Source organism: Phasianus colchicus, chromosome 2 (assembly GCF_987193195.1).
Source record: "Phasianus colchicus chromosome 2, bPhaCol1.hap1.1, whole genome shotgun sequence".
Taxonomy (NCBI): Eukaryota; Metazoa; Chordata; class Aves; order Galliformes; family Phasianidae; genus Phasianus; species Phasianus colchicus.
Window position 1 is genome coordinate 4,834,936 of NC_143437.1, and position 12,272 is coordinate 4,847,207.

The following is a 12,272-nucleotide window of genomic DNA, read 5'->3' on the forward strand; positions in this document are numbered from 1 at the left end:
GGTGCAAGCAACAGGCACACGTTGTCCCAGCTACCAACTGCCTGCAGCATGAGGATCTCCGAGCCCTCAGTCTCCATGTGCCCTTGAGAGCTGTTATTGCTGCAATGTTCCCCAGCTGCCCTCAGCCCCTGCATGCCCAGAGATCCATGGGCAGTGCCATGGGGCACAGGCCCACCCCACTGTTCTGTTCTCTCAGCTTTCTTCTGCTGCCCCGTGGTGCTTGGGTGGGTATGTTAAGACCCTGTGGGGAACCAGTGGGGCCAAATTGCTCAAAGCAGCCTCACCTGGGACCTCCCACCCAGGGGAGTGGCCCAGGAGGTGCACTTAAGCTCAAGCAAGGCTGCTAGGCTTCCTTTGGTCTACTGTGTAGGTACTGCTGATTTAGCTTGGCTGCCAGCACATGTGGTAGCTCTCTTATCCAGCCTGGCTCTGAGCCTATCTCCTGGTGGGTACGCAAGCAGCTGTAGGAGGACTGTACCCAGCACCTGGCTTACCCTGCTCTTGTCAGGTACTGTGGGTCTGCTATGGAGGGCTTTGCCTGATTTGTGTCTCCCTGTCATTCCCAATTAGAGAGGCCAAGGAGGGGGCTGCTATTGCCACCCCAACCCACCCGCAGCGCAGATGTCTCTGAGCACATCCCCAAGACCAGGGTTGAGGCCTCTGAGGGGCTCACCCCTCAGCCCAAGAGCTCCAGGCCTGAAGAGTGGTGTGAAGGAAACCCCAGTCCTGGTGCATGTGGTGTCTGCACACCCGTGCTGGGCAGGGAACCTGTCTGCCACATAATGGTACAGAGGAGCAGCAGCCCTTCTTGGGCCACCTGTACCAGGTGTGGCCAGCGTTGGGCCCCGGGGCAGGGCAGCCAGGGCATGTGATGGGAAGCATGTGAGCCCCAGCGCCCTGTGGGAGCTATAAATGGCATGTGTGCTCACTGGAGGAGCACGGCTGGGGGGAAGCCAAGGGGGGGTGTTTGTTTCGGCTGCCACACTGCTCCGGAGGAGGCTGTACCCAGAGAGGGGCAGGCGGCTGTGAGGGCTGGGGGTGAGCGCAGAGACCCCTGTGCCACAAGGCCTGCGGGCAGCATGGCAGCCCTGTGGCTGGGCTGGGGATGGACTAGATGAGCTCCTGCAGCTGTCTGAGCATCCAGCTGGATGTCCTGCATGGAGGCAGCTAGCTCCCATCCCTCCTCCCGGGGTGGCAGAGGTGGCTGTATGCTGTCCTGCAGAGCCCTTTGCTGGTACAGTGTTTTGGCACCCTGTGTGTATGCTCGTGTGGCCTAGAGCCTCCCTCTGCCTCAATGGCTCTCCCTGACTCTGAGCGGAGGAAGGGAAGTGCTCTGCAAAGCGTGTAGTTGGAGGCTTGGCCTCGCTCTGCGGTCCCTCCGAGGACAGTAACTCCTCGGTACGGGGGCAGGGAAGGCGGGGGGGGGGCGATGAGAAGCGCATTCCCCTCTCTCCCACCCCGCGCAGCCCGCCCCGTCCATGCTGCGCGCGGCCCCTTTAAGAGCTCCGTGCATGTTTCAATCCGCGGGTGACGCGCAAGCGGTCGGAACGTATGCAAATCGGCCGCCGGGCGGCGGCCAATGGGCGGCGGCGCCGGGCTGCCGGCGGCCAATAGCGCGGCGCCTCCCGACGGGGCGCCGGCTCGCCCCATATAAGGAGCGGCTTCTCCATAAAAGGCAACATTGTATCGCTTTATATGGGGGCGGCGCGGCGCGGCGGGGGCGGCGGAGCGGGGCCGTGAGCGCGGAGCGGGGCCATGGCGGGGCCGGCCTGACCCGGCCCGGCCCGACGCGACCCGCCGCGATGTTGCCGAGCCAGGCCGGGGCCGGGAACGGCGCCGCCGCCGCGCTGGCCCGCGGCGCGGGGCTGGGCCGCTCGCCGGTGCCGCGCGGGGCGAACGGCGGCGGCGGGGCGGCGGCGGGGCCGCCCGGGGCCCGGCTGGAGCGGGAGGCGCTGTACAGCGGCAGCGAGGGCGACTCGGAGTCGGCGGAGGAGGAGGAGCTGGGCGGAGAGCGGCGCGGCCTCAAGCGCGGCCTGGCCGAGGCGGCGGCGGCGGCTGCGGCGGCGGCGGTGGCGGTGCCCGCGGCGGGAGGAGCGGCGGCGGCCACGGCGGCGTTCGGGAGCGGCGGAGCGGGTGGCGGGGCGGTGAGCGGCGCCAAGCCCGGCAAGAAGACGCGGGGCCGGGTGAAGATCAAGATGGAGTTCATCGACAACAAGCTGCGGCGCTACACCACCTTCAGCAAGAGGAAGACCGGCATCATGAAGAAGGTGCGGCCCCGGGGCACCGGGAGCGGCCCGGAAGCGCGGGGCGGGGGGCGGATGCGGGGGAGCGCGGGGCCGGGGGGGGGGAGCGGAGCGGGGCGCGGGGAGGAGGGAGCGCCCGCCCGCCCGCAGCATCCCCCACGGACGGGTCCCCGCGCGGCCGTGACGCCCCGTGCCGCCCCGCAGGCCTACGAGCTGTCGACGCTGACGGGCACCCAGGTGTTGCTGCTGGTGGCCAGCGAGACGGGCCATGTGTACACCTTCGCCACCCGCAAGCTGCAGCCCATGATCACCAGCGAGACGGGCAAGGCGCTCATCCAGACGTGCCTCAACTCCCCCGACTCGCCGCCGCGCTCCGACCCCACCACCGACCAGCGCATGAGTGCCACGGGCTTCGAGGAGACCGACCTCACCTACCAGGTGTCCGAGTCGGACAGCAGCGGGGAGACCAAGGTGAGGCCCCGCTGGGGGCTGGGCTCCCTCCCGCGCCGCTCGGCCCCCGGCCGCCTCTGGGCGCTGTTATCTCTCCCCGGGCGTCTCCATGCGCTCGCACTCATTGATAAAAATTTGATTCTGCCTCCATGGCCTTATAAGGCCTGGTTTCCCTCGCCAGAGTCCCTGGCAGGGCCCCTCACATTCCTTATAAGCTGCAGCTGTCTCTTGCTTTGGTGCTGTTTTGGAAGGGGGCAGGGAGGACATGGGGAATGGAAACACTTGGCCGGACCGAGTGTTCCTGCTCTCTGCCTGGTGGCCTGCTTCTGGGAAGCCCCGGGGCAGGGCAGCTCGATGTGCCCTGATGCAGCTCCTCGAGGGGCTCCAGTGGTTGAGCACACAGATGCTCAGAGATGTGCACAGAGCCAGGGCTGTGCTGCGGCTCCCTGGGTCCACTTGGGCGCCATGAGCTCTGCTGTACCCGTTCCAGCAGGATGAACAGCGACATTCTGCTCCTCCAGCTAGCTTTGTCCTGTGCATGTATGTATCCCAGCCTTGCCCTGTGGAGGCTACTCAGTGTGCAACAGAACCCAGTGAGGGTGCTTGAGAACCCTATGCTGTTGGTGTAACCCTAAAGACTGAGCACAAACCTAGCTTGGTGCCTTGGGGATCCTCATGCGTGTTTGCATCCCACATCACCTCTGGTCGTGGTGCTGCTGGGTACTTGAGGAAGGGATTTCTGCTCTCCCTCTATGTGTGCTGCTCAGCCCCATAAATACCACTGAGGACAAAATATTTGCTAGGGATCCCAGAGGAAGTGTGATGGGAATAAGGTGCTGTGGGCTGGGTGCCCCTGAACCAGGGCTGGGCCCTGGAAGGCTTCCCATTGATGGGAACCCAGCTGCCCCAGGCTGGCGTGACTCCCTTGGGTGCTTGATGGGAGCTCTGCCAGCCCTTCCCAGCAGGCGTGGGGCAGGAAGGGCTGCGCGTGCCACTGACTTGTCCCTGGTGCAGGGCTTGTTCACACAGAGTCCTTTAAGGTTTCCGCTGGAAATGCTGCCAGGTGGCCCCAAAGGAAACGTGTTCTCGTGGCGTGGTCACTGTGCAGAGTTCTGAACCTGCTTCTCTCTGGTGCCAGCCCAGCTTGGTGCCCTTTGACTTAGGCTCCAGGCACAGCCCTGCTGATGCTCTGAGAGCTGCTCCCTGTACAGACAGGACCTGCTGGTGTTTGGCTGCAGCAGCAGCGTGAGGAGCCATGCAGCCAGCAGCAGCTGCGAGGTCCTCCTGCTGTGCCAAGCTCCAGAGCCTGCCCTGGAGCGCAGCTGGGATGGCAGCAAGGACAGGGGGATGCTGTGCTCTTGGGACAGCTCCAGCCTCCCAGCAGAGCTGTTGTGTGCTGATCTGGGCCATCCACCAAAGGACCCAGTGCCCTGTTTGGAGGAAGATCAGAATTGGAATAGGAGCTTTTGTGGAGGAAAGATGGGGCTTTTTGCCCCACCTGGAGTGCAAAGCAGTACTGGAGTGCAGGATGAAATCCTTCTTGTGTAGCACCTGGGCCAGAACCTACAGGACTGTCCTGAACCTGTGGTACCCTTGCTGAGAGTGGCTCATGGCTTGGCTCCTGCATGCAGACTGGGCTCAGTGGGGTGCTGGGGTGGGTCAAGGTGCCCAGGGGCTCAGGAGCATCCCAGGCAGGTGGGAGGAGTGGGTGTCCAACCCTGAAGACTGTCCCAGTTCTCTGTGCTGTCATTGCAGCCTAGGAGTGGCACATTGGAGATGGCAGGCTGGGGAGGACAGAGTTGGGTGTGTGTGGTTGGAGCCCCTTTGCTTTTCTGTTTGTACCATGGTTTGCTCTCATGTTCTAAGGGAGTCCTGGGGTGCTCTGTGTGCATCTCTCAGACTGCCTTTCCCATGCTCCAGGGGATGTAGCGTGGAGATGTTACAGGCCCTGGGGCGTGCAGAGCTGTGCGTGGGGATGAGGGAGCTGGGCTGTTCCAGCTGGAAGTGAGCCCACTCTGCTGTGGCTCACACAACCAAGTGGGCTTCATGGCCCAGGTGGGAGTGTGCCTGTGGCTCCCACGTTGCGGGGGGCTGTGGCTGAGCTAATGGAAAGTGCCTGCGCTGGGCGCCGCGCCGTAATCACGTGCCTCTTCTAATTTGGACGTGGGGGGACTGCAGTGCCAAGGCAGAGGGGCTCTGCTCTCCTCCCTCGACGGGCCCTGGGGCAGGGCCGAGTGCCCAGGATTGGCTCCCCCCTGTCTAAAATGGGCTGCCTTCCCTTTTTTAGCTGTTCGCAGAGCTGTGAATTCCTGGTTGCTGGCAGCCTGACAAGCCGGGAACAAGGCGCAGCACGTGGGAGCGCTGGGCCCGCCGTGCTGCGGGAGGGCTGCAAGCGTGCCCGTCTTAACCCTTCCTTGGCAGCACGGGCGTACAGCCCGCAGAGCCTGAGCTGTCACCTTTCTCATTCCCCAGGATGTGCTGAAACCAACCTTCACTGTCACCAACCTGCCCGGGACAACGTCCACCATCCAGACGGCGCCTACCACCTCGTCCTCCATGCAGGTCAGCAGCGGCCCCTCGTTCCCCATCACGAATTACCTGGCGCCAGTGTCTGCCAGCATCAGCCCCAGTGCCGTCACCAGTGCCAACGGGACAGTGCTGAAGACTACTGGAGCCAGTGCAGTGACATCCGGGGGCCTCATGCAGATACCCACCGGCTTCACCCTCATGTCAGGTCAGTGCTACTCAGTGCTGAGCGCTGTGTACATCTGTCTGTCTGCACTCAAAACATGTTGAGAATGGGAGGCCTGGCTACAGGTGGAAGCAGTGGTTGCTGCTTTAGGATGATGATGGCTGGGACGCTTTGCTCAAGCGGTGACAGTTCTTCTAGGGCCCTGCTGCTGGGAAGGGTGTGGTGGCAGGGAACTGAGCAGGGGTACCCCAGGGCAGCACTGAGAAGCCTGGAGAGAGCAAAAAGAGCTGATGGTGATGAAGCCTTTTTTTCTCCCTCCTTTTGGCAGGTGCTTCCCTGTCTCTGGGGACCCCTGCCATCCCTCTCCCTCATTTACAGCCGCACTCGCTGGCTCTTTCCAGCCAGCAGGGCCAGGCGGTCGCGGGTACAGCTGGACAGCTACATCAGGCGCAGCACACGGTCTTCCACTTCCCTGCCAGAGCTGGAGGGCAGATCGTGTCGCTGACAGGTCAGCACTTGCTTCTGCTCCGTTCATTTTAGATTGGGGGGCAAATGGAGTCTCCTGCAGGGGCGCCGTCCTTGCTCAGGGAGCTGACCCCAGCTGGGAGCTGGTGGGAGTGATGGAAGGAGGGAGACTATGGTCTGAGATGCCCTGTGGATGTGGTTTTGAGTGCTAGTGTTTGACTCTGAGCAGCTGTCATGCTTAGACCTGTAGTTGGCTGCTGAGCCACAGTGCAGAAGATTGGTGATGAAAGAGGCAGAGGTGTTGCTGTGTAGGCATTGTCCTTGGCAGGAATCTCTTATTGTGCCAAGTGGAGGGCTCTCTGAGTGCTGTGCTAGGGCCGGGGTACCGTCTCCTTGGTACCAGCACTGAGGGCGAGACAGTATTCTTGTGTTGTGCTTGCTTGTTTCCATGCTGCTAAGTGATGGCCTCTTACAGCTACTGCGGGCCCACGCAAGGGGACCAGATTTCCCTTCTGGTCTGGAGGAGCTAAGAGAATAATCAATATTCTGTGTGTTTCTGGTGCATTGCGTAGGGAGATAACCAACCTGTGGCTTCTGGTGCATTGTGTGGGGAGATGCCCAACCTGGGGTTTCTGTCTGGCATCACTTGCTGTTCCTTCTGGAGGCAAAACGTGAGCCTGAGGGGGAGCTTTGTGTCCTGCTCAGTGTCTGCATAGCCATGCTGAGAGCCGTGTGGTGAGCAGGCTGGCCCAGAGGCTGTGTGGCTGTGCCCGTGCAGCTCTGGGCTGTGTGTTGGGGCAGCTGTGCTCTTGTTCCTGTGCAAGGCACTGCAGTGTCTTTGGGGTGGCTGTTCCTGAGTGCCCTGCAGAGAACGATGCTGGGCTCCGGAGGGTGAAGACCCTGCTGGAAGGTGGGCTCTTGCTGTTCTGCTTAATGCTGTGAGCCTGGCTTTGTGGGGCTGCTTGAGCAATGGGCTGTGCTGGGCCCTCTCCTCCCAGCATCTTCTGTGTTGTGTCCTTCTGGAGCCAGGAATGGTAATGAGGCCCACTGACATCCCTGAACTATACCTGGATGCTGGACAGAAGCTGCTGTGGCATTTCCTTTTCCCTCCAGAGCCCTGCAGGCCAGCCAACCCCTCCTTGGCCCTTTTGTGCCTGCAATGAGATGGGCCATGTGATGGAGCTTTGTGTGGCCAGAGAGGGATGAAGGCTGACAGACTGAAGGCTCCCTTCTCTCCCCAGGTGGCACCATGGCTCAGCAAGTCCCTGTTCAGGCGATCCAGGTGCACCAGGCACCACAGCAAACGTCTCCCTCCAGTGACAGCAGCACTGACCTTACTCAGACCTCTCCCAGTGGAACAGGTAATAGGGATGTTATGATAACTGCATTCTCTCTTCCTTCCTAACCACTGTTGATACTGACTCACCCCTGCTCCTGGCCCAGCATCATTCAGTCCAGCTATCCCAACCATGCTGACAGTTCCCCAGATTTATTTATCCCTGTTACCAGCTCCCGTGCTGTGCTGCTTCTAGGTAGGTGCTGCTGTGCAGAGTACCTCAGTGTATTTCAGAGCCTCTCTTGGTGCGTTACTTGCTCTTTCATAGACTCATTAAGGATGGAAGAGACCCTTAAGGTCTTCAAGTCCAACCATCAAGCTATCCCCATAATGCCTACCAACCAAGTCCCTCAGTGCCACAACCCCATGGCTCTGGGACACCTCCAGGGATGGTGACACCATCACTCCATGGGCAGCTGTGCCACTGCCTCACTGCTCCTTCAGAGAAGAAATGTTTACTAAGACATAACCTGAACCTACCCTGGTGCAACTTCAGGTCATCACCTCTCATCCTTATCCTGCAACATGGAACTGGAGCATGTTGCCAGGTTCTCCCTAGTTTTCAGGTGGTTTCTTATTGATCCAGCATTGCCCCTTGCACAACGCATTGGTTTGCATGTTCTTGAGACTTCGAATGTACAGAGGACACCTTTTTTTTGCTACAAAAAAAAGAGTGCCTGGATGCAGATTGAATCCAGTTCAACAACATAATTAGCTTCATCAGGAAACCTGTGCCATGGTTTGAGTTCAGTCTTGAGATACTTGGCTATAAGGCTGCCTTGCCCTCAGTTCTCACTGATCAAAACACTCTTGCTTGTTCCCTGAGTTTCTTGGGAGAACAGTGGTACCTCCATGTGTCTGCTGCTAGCATGTGTGGGGGCTGAGGGTGTGTGGCTGAGCAAGTGTGCAAGTGTGGCAGGCTCCTGCGGTGTGGCTCACATGTAGTTTGTCCTACTGCCAGTGACCCTCCCAGCGACCATCATGACGTCGTCTGTGCCAACCACCGTGGGTGGCCACATGATGTACCCCAGCCCGCACGCGGTGATGTACGCGCCCACCTCTGGCCTTGCGGATGGTGGACTTGCAGTCCTCAATGCTTTCTCGCAGGCACCTTCAGCAATGCAGGTGTCCCACAGCCAGGTCCAGGATCAGGGTAAGTCTGGGTTGGTGCTTCTCTGGGGGCTCTTGTTTTTGCATGTGTTTTCTGCTACGTATTGATTCTAAGCCATCATATCTGTTGAAAAGATCCAGCAAGGGTCTGTGCTTTTTAGAACCAGCTCCTCTCCTATGTAAAGGATTCCTTGAGCCATTTTCTGGGGCAGAGGGTAAGAGTTGCTGGTGTGAGGAGCGTGGAAATGGGGCAAGAAGTGGCAGGTCAGGGGGGGCCAGGAAGACTGGGAGAGGACATGTAGGTGCATGAGGGGCCAAAACAGTATGAAGGCACGCATGCAGGATGTGGCTCAAAGGCTTATGCTGGCCTCCCAGCATCTGGAAAATGATGTCATATGTGTCATTGCCTCTGTGACAGGTGGCGTCCCCCAGGTGTTCCTGACAGCCCCATCAGGCACCGTTCAGATCCCAGTCTCAGCTGTCCAGCTTCACCAGGTAGGTGCAGAGTGGTGCCTGCAGATGTGGTGGGGGCTATCCTCTGGGGGCTTATCCTCTGGGGCGGTGCTGGTCCTGCTCTGCCTGGACATCCTTTATGGGCCTGGGCACTTGAGTAGGACCAGTCCTCAGGTCTTCGAGAGCTGAGGGAGCTGTTTGTGCCACCTACACATGGGCAATGAGCTCTTGCCCTCCTTGGGTGAGGGATGCTGGCTTGCTGGTGGAAGCAGTCTTAAGGGCATGCTGTCCCTCAGCTCCTCCCTTCTCTCTCTAGATGGCTGTCATTGGGCAGCAGAGCAGCAGTGGCAGCAGCCTGACGGAGCTGCAGGTGGTCAACTTGGACACCTCGCACAACGCCAAGAGTGACTGAGAGGCCTCTGCCGCTGGCCTTGTGCTGTCCCCGGCTTGTCATGCTGGGGCTGGCAGCAACTCTCTCGTACAGACTGCACCAGTTATTTATTGTTGCCTTTTCACGTTTCCTTCATCCACACATGCACACACACACGCACCCACCCACACACACAGCATGCAAGGGGCTGCAGGACCCGCCTGAGGAGAAGCTGTGCTGAGGCCGTGCAGGGCTGGGGGCCGTTGGGATGCTCGTCTCTCGCCAGCCAAAGAAGCTTGTCTCTTGAGGGGAGGGTGTGCTCCGTGCTGTACGTAAATCCTGGGGGTCTTTCCCGTCTGGAAGCCCTGGACCCTTAGGGGTGCTCACCCCATCTGTGGGTGTTTGTGTGGGGCTGGGGCCTGGAGCTGTCCTGCAGAGCTGCACAGGCCTCAGCAATGTGCCTTTGTGGGGGGGATGGGTCCTGGCTGCGGCAGCTCTCCCTGGCCTCTGCAGGGAGCAAGCGGCCTACTTGGACGTGCATCTCTGGTTGGGCCTGGTGTATGGCCCCAGCCTCCTCACGTGCACTACAGCAAGGCCTCCGCCCTCAGTGCCTCCTTGCTGGGCTGCCTGGTGGGTTGGCAGCTGCAGCACTCACTGGGTGCCCAGCAGTTCAGCAAGGCTCTGGGGGAGGTGGGGGGACTTTGCTGCCAGCCCAGTCCGGTGCTCCCATCTCGGCCCTCGTGCTACTTGTGGACTCCATATGCCCAAGGGGGGACGTGACTGGATCTTTTCCACATCCCTCTGCTGCAGCTCCAGCCACCACTTTCTAAATTTTCTGATGCAAGGTGGAGAAGCAACTCCAGTGCCAAAGGGAAGAGTCCGTGGGGCACTGAGCTGCTGGTGGGCAGCATGCTCCTCCTGGGAGCACCAGGGCTGGAGGAGCCTCAGCAGGGCCACGGGAGAAGGACTGGAGTGTGCTTGGTCCTGCATGGGAGCTGCTCCCTGGCCCTGCAGGGAGAGCGAGCGAGCAAGGAGCTGCTGCATCCTTAGGGAAAGGAGCAGCTACTGTAACTTCTTTTTTTAAGTTAAAGACAAAAGAAGCCTTGGGGGGGAAAAAAGAGAAAAAAAAAAAAAAGAGAGAAAAAAAAAAAGAAAATGACTTTATTTTTCTAAGTGTTAAACTCAGTATTTATGTAATACTTTAAGGAATAAAAGTTTGGCTCCTGTACAGTTTTCATGGGGTTTGTACGGGGGGATGGGAGAGGGGTGGGTGGGCATGGAGGCAGGAAGGGGCCTTGCTTTTGAGTTTGTATTGTAACCTTGGACATGTTCCCTCCGCATTAGCGTTTAACTGTGCTGTCTGCTGGGCTGTCCCCAGCCCTCCCTGGGGGATGAGGAGCTGGCAGCAGCCGATCTCCACTCTCCCTGCCTGTAGTGCAGGTGGCACCTCCTGAACTCCCATCTGAGGGTCTGGGCTGGAGTTTCCCTCTCAACAGCCTCAGCTTGTGCTGTTTTTTAGTGCACAGATGTGGATGAGTTCCTTCCATGACCTGTGCAGAGAGCTTGGGGTGTGCATTAACCTTGACCCGAGGCCGTCATCGGGGCCATGCTTTGCTCTGCTTTGCTCGTGCTGGCCCTGCAGGGCTGTGATGGCAGTGCTGCTGCTGGGCATCTCCTCCCTGCCTCCCCAAAGGCAACCGCTGGTTAAACGCTAATGGTGTCTTTTATTTAAGTGCAGACTTGTAAGAACACTCGTGTATCAGGGACGAAATGGCATTTATTGTGTGGTGACATTTTTAATTCATTTTACTGGTTTGAGGGTTGTGTGCGTGCGTGCATGTGTGCGGGTGTGTGTGTGCATAGGTGTGTGTGGGATTTTTTTTCCCCTCCAGTTTCCAGGGTTGTGTTTCTGGAAGGATGTGGAAGTAATCACAGTACTATGTACAGAGCTTTCTTTTGTATGGAAAAAAAAAAAAATTACTCTTTCAATAAATGTTATCATTTTGTGCACAGAGCTGGCGTCTTGTCTGTGCTTTGCTGGTGGAGAAACTTTAGGGAAAAAAACAATGTCAATAGATAGGGATGAGATGGGCAGAAACCAAAGGACGAAGGGCATGTGGTGACCATTGGTGGTGCAGGAGCAGCAGTGTCTCAGCTCTTAATGCAACAGCTGTGTTTCCATGGAGAGCATTAGCAGCACCTCATGCGTGTGCCAGTAAGCACAATGATGTTGCAGGTGCAGCACGTGCATGGGATGTCAGCTGCTGGGAATAGAAATAGGGGTGGTTGTGCACATGCTGCCAGTCTTCATGGTGTTTTGTGGCAGTTAGGAACATTGTTTTCCCTTGATCAGTGCAAATATTCTGTAGTTATCTCCACAGGAGATGAAGGGACTCATAAAGGCAAATGGCCTCTTCAGTTTCATGAGTACCAGGAGTAGGAATGAGATTGGGCACATCCATGTAGTTGCTTCAGGATCAAATAAGAAAGCAAATTTTCAGCAGTTTAGCCTTTAACGTCAGGTAGGGCAGGGAAGCGATTGTCCCCCTGTGCTCTGCCCTCATGAAGCCCCACTTGGAGCACTGTGTCCAGGCCTGAACTCCCCGGCACAAGAACGTGGAGCTGTTGGAGTGGGTCCACAAAGATGCTCAGGGGGCTGAAGCACCTCTCCTATGTAGAAAGGCTGAGGGAGGTGGGCTTGTTCAGCCTGGAGAAGGGAAGGCTGCGGGGAGACCTTGTTGCAGCCTTCCAGTACTTGAGACCTTATTAGTAGGAGGGAGAGCACCTTTTTATATGGTCTAATAGCGATAGGACAAGGGAAAATGGTTTTAAGGAGGGGAGATTGAGGTTAGGTGTTAGGAGGTAATTGTTTACTCAGAGGCAGTGGGACGATGGAACAAATTTCCTGGAGAGCTGTGGGTGCCCCATCCCTGGAGGTGCCCAAGGGCAGGTTGGATGGGCCCTGGGCAGCCTGAGGTGGTGAGTGGGAGAAGTGCCCAAAGGTTGACTTCAAGAAGGAGGACTGGGGGAATTACAGGCCAAGAATACAGGCCAAGAAGATTGGTGTTGATCGCTGAGAAGACATGGAGCAACTTGCACTGGAAACCATATGGTGGACAAGAAGGTGCTTGGGAGCCGTCAGCATGGATTCAA

General features: G+C 58.5%; 1 protein-coding gene across 3 annotated transcripts; it reads left to right on the forward strand.

Moving 5' to 3' along the window:
- The first annotated feature begins 1,787 nt into the window (after positions 1–1,787).
- Positions 1,788–11,131, forward strand: SRF (serum response factor). Of its 3 annotated transcripts, none has more exons than XM_090134633.1 (8): positions 1,788–2,267; positions 2,448–2,714; positions 5,166–5,427; positions 5,714–5,893; positions 7,092–7,211; positions 8,132–8,339; positions 8,715–8,791; positions 9,066–11,131. In XM_090134633.1, the coding sequence occupies exons 1-8, from the start codon at positions 1,803–1,805 to the stop codon at positions 9,155–9,157; spliced, it is 1,671 nt and encodes a 556-aa protein (XP_089990759.1). In that variant the 5' UTR covers positions 1,788–1,802; the 3' UTR covers positions 9,158–11,131. The 3 variants fall into 3 exon arrangements, with proteins under 3 accessions (XP_089990759.1, XP_031459184.2, XP_031459183.1); XM_031603324.2 differs by having other exon boundaries at positions 8,148–8,339; XM_031603323.2 differs by lacking the exon at positions 5,714–5,893 and having other exon boundaries at positions 8,148–8,339.
- Positions 11,132–12,272: the final 1,141 nt, after the last annotated feature.